The 10,276-nt window shown below is 42.7% G+C and overlaps 1 protein-coding gene across 1 annotated transcript in view; it reads left to right on the forward strand.

Moving 5' to 3' along the window:
• The window catches only part of LOC147707765 (trypsin I-P1-like), a 67,884-nt gene extending 60,661 nt beyond the window's left edge, over positions 1–7,223 (forward strand). Inside the window, exon 5 of the mRNA XM_086926618.1 lies at positions 6,826–7,223. Coding sequence (XP_086782744.1) covers positions 6,826–6,975 — 150 coding nt within the window. The 3' untranslated portion in view covers positions 6,976–7,223. The remainder of the gene's footprint in view (positions 1–6,825) is intronic.
• The last annotated feature ends 3,053 nt before the right edge of the window (positions 7,224–10,276 follow it).

A 10,276-nucleotide genomic window follows, 5' to 3' on the forward strand; every position in this document is an offset into this window, starting at 1 on the left:
TCTGAGAATCTGAATCAGGTAAAAGAGCAAACAACCTACAGTACTCGTGACAAGCTTTATCAACACCAAATTTTAACAAATTCCCAGTAAGACCTTCAGGAGGGCAAGCAAAGAAATGGGACAAATACATGGTAGATGTGCCAAAACTTCCATCCATAGTTAGAGAAACCCCAGATTCGCTAATCAATAAGCCATTCACTGGCTTAGGCAAATGAGGGGCTGTAGATCTGTCATCAGAGAAGTCTTAATGGAAGCCACCATATTTAGTGATGATCAGCACCTGACAGACTATATAGGCATAAAGCTAGCAAGCGCCTTCTCGGTGGAAGGTCTAATAGGACTGGAACATAGGTGAAGACCTCCTATCGAATCAAACATAAAACTTAAGCTTAACCCACCGGATCGCACACAATGTATTGATATCACTTACAAACCAAAATCAACAGGCACCAACCATTGATCTAGTAGCCCCGTGGAATGTGGGGTGTCCCTGTCTGATCTTGACTGACAGTTAGGCATCCCGCCTCAAGACATCAGAGCCCCACAGCTGACTCAAGCTGTGACAGCAGGCTGCCAAACCCAGTAGTTTCCCATAGTCAAAAAAGGATAGAGAAAAAGATTCTATCCCACATCCAGTAGAGTAGAGTACAAATAAATATGGCATTAGATAATCAAAAGGAAGAAGTGGTTCAGATAGACACTATAACATTTGTATCATGGAATGTGGCGGAGATAAGAGCAAATCTAGAGGATCCAGAGTGGGGTACATTTATAGATCAATTCCACATAGTATTGATGATAGGAAACATGGGCTGTAGAACCGGTGTATAGAGCGGGATATATTACTTTTGCATCTAGTGCAGTTCCCTCAAAAGCAGGAAGACCATTTAGTGGGCTGTTGATATGGCTCAAAATGTAATTGTTTCCTAAGGTAAAAAGTCTGACTACCGAGATATACGAGGCATGGCTATTCCTTCTGGCCACTCACTAGGGACAGGGCACATAGCAATTGTAAATGTCTACATCCGGCTAATCCAGACAAATCACCTTTCAGGAACGGTAACTCAATTATCCCAAATGACTGAATCTTTAAACAACGTTCATTCTAAATTCATAGCTGGCAACTTCAGCACAAAATTGCCAGAGGGCCTAATACTGCCTAATCTGCTAGAATGATGTCATGGGCCAATGACAGCTTTAGCCAACAATTTCAGTCACAGGGAAAACCAACCAAGGATTGTTGGGCAAATCATTGACTTGCGGGCAGCACATTACCTGAATATTGTTAACGGTCGCACAAGTTCTGACTGCCATGCGTTAAGCGGGACTGTATACAAGTAAAATTGACTATAGCTTGGTGAATTGTTCCCTCTGGTTTTTCCTAATTGACTGAGGGTAATAACATGAAATGATAGTGAACATGAAGCGATAAGGGTCGATTTTGATGCTTGACCCCTTGCAAACCCATCTGCCCTGGGAACTGCTTCAACTATAAGTAGAATTAATATATGCAACAATAGAAGGAATGTCAAGTGGACTTTAGTAGCAGAAGATGATAAGGAGAATCGATCCAGCGCCCCTATAGAAATTCTGTCTCATCAACACTACCCAATACCACAATACTCACTATTAATCATAAACTCTCACAAGGCCCATAAGAAACTGAGACAGATATTAGGCAACTGACTCATGTGACCTAATTAATCAAACCTATTCACAAACTATTTACACTTTATATACAACTGCAGTTTATCAACATCATAATCATAGAAAATATAACGGAAACATTTAATTAGGTCACTTAGGTGATTGGATCAAACTGATGATAACTAGACTAAAATAATCAAGACCAGCTTGTCATTTTAAAATCTAATTTATTATTCGAAGAAAGAGCATTTAATTAAGTAACTTTATTTATTAGCAAATAGCAGATTAGCAGCTTTTATTAAAGTAAGGCACATTGAACTGACATTTCAAAAACATCTCAGAAACATGGATAATATTCAAAACGATTTTCATCCCTAAATCTATTTCCCTAACTGACTCACTTCACCTAGGAGGGGAAAATGTAAAGTCCATAAACCCTATTATCCTTACGTGAGCAAGAAGTCCATCAGCAAGTCACGTCTCTCGGGAATCGGAAAGTGAGGAGCACTCTCTTGTCATGGGGCCAGTTTTTATACCTTTCTAACTTACTAATCTCAGCTAAATGTAATTCTTCTTTCAGTCATTCAGTGTTTTGATTGGCTGACAGCCGTCAGGCCACATTAGATCATTTCATTTCTGACCAAGTCCGGGGCACATCACAAGCCCTTATTGTTCTTAGATTTTACCATCCTTCCAGCTTCCTCAAAAGTGCAACATTCATCCGAAAGCAAAGTTCACTTTTTACTCTTGGCAGGCTATCCAGACTTTTCGTCCTTGGTGCTCTTTCCAAGAACACGTACGACTCGACCATCAACAGTTCTGCTTAATAAGCTTTTATTTTAGCAAAATAGCATTTTCTCTGCACGTGAGTGAAGGCTTCACTCTGGTCAAGTCATCTTTTTCAGCTCTGCCAGGCAACAGTCTCTCTGAGGCCCACTCGAAAAACTAGTATTTAAACAAACACAAGACAGTAATTAATTAGAGAATTGAGACCCATTCTGTTACCCACCCCCTTTACTAATGTTAACCCATTAGTTTATGTTATCTAGCTTTAAGCACAATTAAGCAGCATTTTATCTACCATCTTCTTTTAGGCCATCAGGATTCTCCATAAGCCTTTGCCACACAAAAAGACAGAACATAGACAGAAGCATATTTAAAATAAGCACATGCCATTAATTAAACAGCCGCATTTAATGTTGACAAAAACATTAGACAAGGTTAGTTTATTATTTTTCAACAAACTTGCAGATGCAACATAGAGCACATAATGTTAATCCCATATGTCGTGATTGCATTTTATTCTAAGTTGATTAATATAAATCATGCACAAACTCACTAATACAATTAATAATTATGGAAGTATAACTTCGCGAGTCAAAATGCAATTTATTTCTGAAACTCTCTCCATCAGGTGCAGGCGGGTATCTACAGTCTTTACGTAGACATGTTGGCCCCACTCAAGACAGTAGAGGCAATTGCAATTAATCTTGTAGATCTACACTCAAATCTTATGGGGCAAATAAAATTGCTCCTCACCAAAGAAAGGCGTAGGGCAACTTTGGCTTACACCCACCTAGATGGTACACAAGCGAGAGTAGAAAGGGCAAAACAGCAATTGTTGATGCAGCAAAACTGGGGGATGGTGAGGGCCTATTGACCGCAAAGAAGGCCTAAAAAGATAAACAAGTAAAGGCGAAAAGGGAGTGGAATAAAGAGCAATAGGACAAAATCACAGAAGCCCTAAACAATAGGAATATAAAGGAGGTCTGGTACCTCATTGCTGCTGGACCTCATGCCACAGGAAATGATATGGACTGGACAGTTCAATCTGATGCATGGGAAGCCCATTTCACTGAGCTGCACATGCCATGGTCACACAATAGCATTGAACATTTGAAGAGAAGTGGCATGGACCAGACTGGGCAAAAGAGCAGGACAATGTCAAAAGATAACATAGTTCTTGCATTGGTAGCAACTGCCCAGGCACTGCATCCATTAAAAAGGGAGAAGGCCCCAGGACCTGATTGCAACCCGGGAGATTTATATTTGTCTCAGCCTGAGATATGGGTCCCATACTTAAACGTTCTTAGCAATGCTATTGTGAGCGGGGATGATATTCCCCTCTCTTGGTGCGGAGCAATCATTGTGCCTATTTACAAGAAGGGGAGGAAGGATGTAGTCTCCAAATACAGACTTGTCAGCCTAATCGATATAAGCCATTTGCTGATCATCATATCCTTTACTTAGCGCAAAGGTTTGCACCTTGGACGAGGTCTTCCGCTTCACGGCATTGTGCTGGTAGTATGTTACCCTGAGGCGAGACCATCTTTATATAGGAAATACAAGGCTCCCTCTAGCGGTGCAGTAACCCCCGCCCTGGAAGTATATAGAGCCATGACCCTATCAGGGGCAGTGTATGGCGCAGAGCTTAGGGAGTGGGCAGACATAATATCGCTTAGTAGTGCTGAAAATCAGTTTATTAGATCTTTTTATAATCTCCCTAAAAGTGTCCCCCTTACTCCACTGCATTTCGACCTTGGCCTAAAAAGAATTGACCATGTGGTTTTACTAAACCGTTTAATGCATTGGTTTTGAGTCTAGAATACCCCTGTTCCCAAAATGTATAGGAAAAGCTTGGAGGAGATTATTAGCCTGGATAAGAAGCTTGAAGTTCCCTGGTTAAGGAAGATAAAGGCTTTATGTGAGTTCCTTAAGATGGAAGAGATATGGATGCACCCTGACAGATTGATAAAGGGCACCATACTAATACTGAAACAAGTCTATTGGTAAAATAGGCTGGAACAAATATGAAAAGAACAGAAAGTGGGGAGCCTAACAGAGGTGTTTTTGAGTCATAAAAGTGGCCCTTGCTTTTAGCCTTTTTTAGACAGATTCCAACCAGTCCAGGCAAAAATGCTGTACTTTACTGTTTGGGTTGGTATTTTACCATTACATTCTTTCACTTCTAAATGGAACAAAAACGGGCATATAACCCTCAAGTGTCCCTTTTGTCTGCAGACAGAGGAATCTATTGAGCACTATTTTTTTTTGTCCAATCCACATCACACCTCGTAAGAAATAGATCTTTTCAGTGTGTAAGTTGCTGGCAATTGTTCATTATTGGGAAGCGTCCATACTTTTTAGATGCGCCACAGAGAGATAATTGTGTTTATTGTGACCACATTTCTGTTATTGGAGTGGAGAATTAAAGCCACCAAGTTAAAGGGGGCTCCTTAGGGGAATGGTTCCTTCTGACACAGCTGTAACAAGCATAAGATGCACTGTCATTTTAAAGTCCCCTGAGGATGTATTTTTTTTGTTATTTAGCAGAGTTGGATTTTGGCAGCATCGCCCTTAAATGTTGCATTTATTTAAACTCTTCTTTTAACATAAGTTATTTGATCTGTTTTAAATATTTGTATTCTTCTTTATATAGCAGGTTCGGCCCTGTTATTTAATGATGGATGTAAACTGTTGTATGTTGCTTGAACTTTTACGGTTATAAAGCCGAAATAAAGTATTGAATTGAATAAAATAACATCAAAACCACACCGAGGTAGATGAAAGACTGACAAAAACTGTGCCACAGCCCTCCACTGTGTTGAAAGCTGTTCCACTCATCAAATGTAGGGTCAATAGAGAGCTCCCCGGGAGGTGTGGTTGCTTCCTGAAGGTTCTGCAACTCCCAGGAGCCCCTCTGCACAAAGGCAAACTCTGTTAGACATGCTTTGAGAGGTCATGTTCCATCGTTTCTTAGCTTGCTGTGAGTGATTCTGCAACCTGACCACCAACTGTGTAAGTCTCACTTACTGGGAGTGAAACTTAAGGTCTAAGGGGCAGATTTACAAGCCCCTTGCGCCTCTTTTGCGCTGCCGTTGCGTCACTTTTGTGACGCAGCGGCGGCGCAAAAGATGCGCCATGGTGCGGGCTATTTACAACGTGACGGATCTGGGAGATGCGTCACGTTGTAAAGCCCTGCGCCTTAAGGAGGCGTTCTGGTGCAGGGGGGTGCGTTCTGGCGCAGGAACGCCTCCTAAAAGTGGCTAAAATAAATCTACAAGATTTCACTCAGTCACTTTTAGGCCAATGCTACGTCAAAACCCTGCGCCTGCTTAAAGCAGGCTTAAGGATTGACGCAGCATTAGTAGAATGGGCCCCCAGAGCATTGCTGGTGCTGCGTCTCGCATGCGACGCAACTCCAGCAATGCGATACCTTTACGGCACAGATGCGTGACACATCTGTGCCGTTTTTGCCCCATGGTGCGCCGCATTGTAAATGCGGCGCATCATGGGTGGCGGAGCTGCGGCGCACAATTACTGGCGCATCCCTGCTAATTTGCAGGGATGCGCCAGTAATTGTAAATATGCCCCAATGTATGCAAGTTTAAAAAAAAAAACTTACGTTGACTGTAGCATGGACCCGGCATCCTGCTGTTCAGCTAGTGTATGACATGAAATTGTTTTTAAAATAACATTTAGGGGAAGCCCATTTATAAGGAGGCAGACTCGAAGCACAGCTGATTGTGCAAGTGCACCATCACATGACTGAGTTGGTGGGATGAATGAATCCCACCAAGAATAAGTGCTGGTGAAGTAAAAAGAGTCACAGAGCTGAACACTGTCAACTTACACTTCAAATTGAACACAGACTGCAGTGACAGAACTTCATGGACTTAGGGGGGACAGGTTGGAAATGCACAGAACACTCGTGGCTGGATGGGGAGAGTATGATTTCACCACTCTTCTATTGAGTCCAGTTGTATGATATCATTTGTAATTTCAGGTCCTACTGCCCATTTCTTTCAATGGCTATGCAAAAGTTTAATTAAACTTCACTGCATCAAAACTAAACAAGCATTGGCAAACCGATCAGTCTGGGTTTAACGTGCTAAGTCATGCAACGCAAGCATTTTAGAGCACCAGTAGTGGACAAATAGAGCTATAATTGTAAAATAGTCCCTCGTGCTGTTCATGCAAGCACCGGAGTGGAGGTGGAAGAATACAGTGAAACAGCTATTACTATTGGGAGAAAGGTGAATACTGCACTGGGCTCGGCCAAGGCATGCTTGGCAATGTCTCAAGCCAAGTGCTGAAAAGGGACTAGTAGAACAAAGCCAATGGTTAACAAACACAAATTACATTTGCTAATGCACGATTGTCTTCTTTTCCTTGCAGGGAGACTCGGGAGGACCTCTGGTGTGTAATGGACAGCTTCAGGGTGTTGTCTCGTTTGCTAAATGGTGTGCATTGAAAGGCTACCCAAGTGTGTTCACCAAAGTCTGCAACTATAATGACTGGATCAGTCAAACCATGTCTAGTAACTAATGCATTTAACGCTCACAGTCAATAATAATGATGGTTTCCTGAAACATAAAAATGATTTAGAAACAGATACATACATGCATTATCTCCTCGCAGGTATCCATATATGTTTCAGCATCTGATTATTGAGATAGCACTGTCAGAAATGTGGTGTCCCCACTTGTTTAATACCCTCCCAATGTGCCATGATGTGTTTCAGTTACATTACCTTGTCCTTTGTGATTCTTCAATAAAGAGATTTCTGCATTTAAGCCTTTAATTGCACTAGTGATGCTGGCTAAGCAAGTTTGTGTGGTTGGCAAAGACTACCTATTGGAGGTGCTGGGTGTGAGTATGTGGGATTGTATACTGTTTGAGTGTCTTAGGATCTTCTGTTTGTGCAAGGGTGTCAAACCACAGATGTAGGACTGTGGAGCCAGCACACTCTTTGGGGACTGAAGACTTTGTGAGGCAAGCTTTGTGTCTGTCGATGGATTGTAGACTTTTTTTATCGGATGAAGGCAGCAAGTTGTGTTTGTGTGCCAGCTAACTGCTAATGAGGCTGATTGTTATGTGTCAGTGCAGGAGCACATACAAACAGGTGGAACTAACAACAACCCAAACAGGAAGTTGTGTCAGACATCTGGGTGCATCACACGACTGCTTTGAGGCATTGAGGCCTCCTTGAATGGCTTTTCATGAAATAAACAAATATTCCTTTAAATATTCAGATAATATACAGTATTATGTAAATCTCGCACGATGACTAAAAAAAGAACTGCGTGCTTTAGGCCTATGAAACTGAGCTTAGCTGATCTAGCTGTCAATGAGCAAAACGCATGAGCTGACCCTAAACAGGTAAGGTGCTGTTACTGATGGAAAACTGGTCTTCAGTCTTTCTGGAAACTCTCTGCTGGAGCTACATCAGCACAATTCCACAGAAAGGGATCAACTCAGAAGAAAGGTCCACTTTCCAAAGCATAGAGCTCGGATAAAAACATCATTTGGTAGGGTTTTAGCGCTGGGGGTGCCCAGTGCGACAATCTTTGTGGGAACCCACCGAAAAAACTCCTTCTCGGCGAATTCCGTCACTACAGTGCTCTACCAAAGCCCTTCATCTCTCCATTGCTCTTCACTCACATGCATTTCGTTTATTTTATAGCACTACTCCTAGAAGTTCAGGGTTTTTTATTACCTTACATCACACACACATTATACATAGCCAATTAATCATATGTGTGTAAATCGGTCTACTAGAAATGTTACACAAGACAATCAGCATTACAAGGTGGAGGAGTTACATGTCACTGATTCTAGTAGACAGTATATTTTAAGAGTGTTTGGTCTGGTTGAGCACAAACTCAGGACTTAAAGCTTACCATAGTGGTTGACTTTAATAATAAGAATATATTTCTCCCTAAATTAACCCTTTTCGACAACATTAGAATAAAGACTGGGAAAAAAGCAGAACGTTGTAACCTATGCTATGCAGTTTGCATGCAGCTCTTTGATGGCAGTTCATATCTCACTGTCATATAGTAGTGTTGTAACTATGATTAGCCTGGTTGGAGCTGGTGGAGCGGGACTACGCAGAGGTCCATGGAGTTGGGAACAAACTCTGTGGAACTCTGCTCTGCCACTTACCTCAACCCCACATTTTAAAAATTAATTAGACATTGTTTAAAACAATTAAAAAACACTTACTTGTACTGCTGCGTCCCAGGGCTGTCCTCCTCCTCTTCCTCGCTGTCTCTCTCCTGCGTTGGGTGATCATTGCAAAAACTGAGCATGCGCGCGCACCCGCGCATTTGTTGTGAGAAATGCGCATGAGCACGGATGTGCAGTTTTTGCAATGATCACCCAAAGTAGGAGAGAGATGGCAAGAAAGAGGAGAGGGGCATCTAGGGGACACCGCAGTACAGGTGTTTTTTATTGTTTTAATTAATATCTAATTATTTTTTAATAGGTGGGAGGAGGTGGGGGCTGGCCAACTCCACTCCGCTGCAGAGTTCCTTGGAGAACGCGGAGTAGGCAAATCTCTGCACCATCCACTGGCAGAGCGAAGTTCTCCGCCCACGCCTAAACTAGGGATGGGCGGATCTCACAGAGTTTTACTCCACGGAAATCTCTGGAGTTACTGAGAAACTCAGAGAGATTCTATGAAGTTCCGTGAGCAGGCAGAGTAACTTCGCTTCCGTCTTAACAACACATACACAAACCACAAATTGCAGGCCCGCCAGCAGGGCAAACAGAAGAAGGCTAGTGATGTAAATAGAAGGCCAGTGACATAAGGATAGGGTCAGCTACATGTGGAAAAATCATAAATACAAGTGTGGTACACGTGTACAAAGTAACCTCCCAGTTAGAAGCTGTGATTTGTAAGGCATACACACAAGACTATTAGTGGTGCGTTTTGGCATATGAGCTATCAGTTTAGTTTGTGCAACCTTGTGAGGCTGAACTTTTAAGGTACCGAAAGGAATTTCTTAAGTCAGCAGTTTAGCGTTCTATCCTGCAAATTCTGCAGCATTGCAGGTGTTCATCATCACACACAAAATGTGTACATCAACATCACTGACAATAGCAGCGCAAGCTTCAATGAGATACGGTGAATGTGCCACACAGTGCCCAGAGTGGAACTGTACGCTTCCCTCAAGTTGAAGCCTACCTCATATGCAGTGAGCACAGAGCGATAGTGCAAGCTTCACTGTGAGGCACTATGCCCACAGCAGAAGTGCAAGCTTACCTCATACTAGTGAGTACAGAGGGCTCAGACCAGTTGTGCAAAGGTCCCTGAGGCACAGTGCCCAGAGCGGAAGTGCAACCTCCCCGCCCAAACTAATGATGGCTACGCATGCTTCTCACCGTACATGAGTGACGGCAGTGCAAGCCTCCCTTGTCTATGCTGAACATGTATAGTGCACATACCAAAGGTGGATATTTTTAAAGTTCTGCTTTCTTTGTCCCTTTAGGCCTTTTTGTTTTGCTTCAAACATATAGTGTGAGTAAAGGCCATTTTGTGAACGGCCCTCCTTCGCCATAGCCTGCCCTGCATGCCTCTGAGGCCCCAGGCAGAGCGAATGTGTAATTAACCTTTGAAATGGTGCCAAAAACCTACAACTGGCCTCAGAGCGGCCCTCCAACCCTCTTTCTCGTAGTGACAGAGCAATTCAAGCACCACTTACCTGCAGATGAGCTCTCTGGCAGGATTTCTAACCCTCCTTAGGCAGGCAACATAATGCATCAACCAGTCCTCGCTGCACCAGGTACCCGCACCAAGCACTGTTGAAAAAACACTCCATGGTCATAACAGACTGCCCTGTTT

This window comes from Lissotriton vulgaris, chromosome 6, assembly GCF_964263255.1.
Source record: "Lissotriton vulgaris chromosome 6, aLisVul1.2, whole genome shotgun sequence".
NCBI classification, from domain to species: Eukaryota; Metazoa; Chordata; class Amphibia; order Caudata; family Salamandridae; genus Lissotriton; species Lissotriton vulgaris.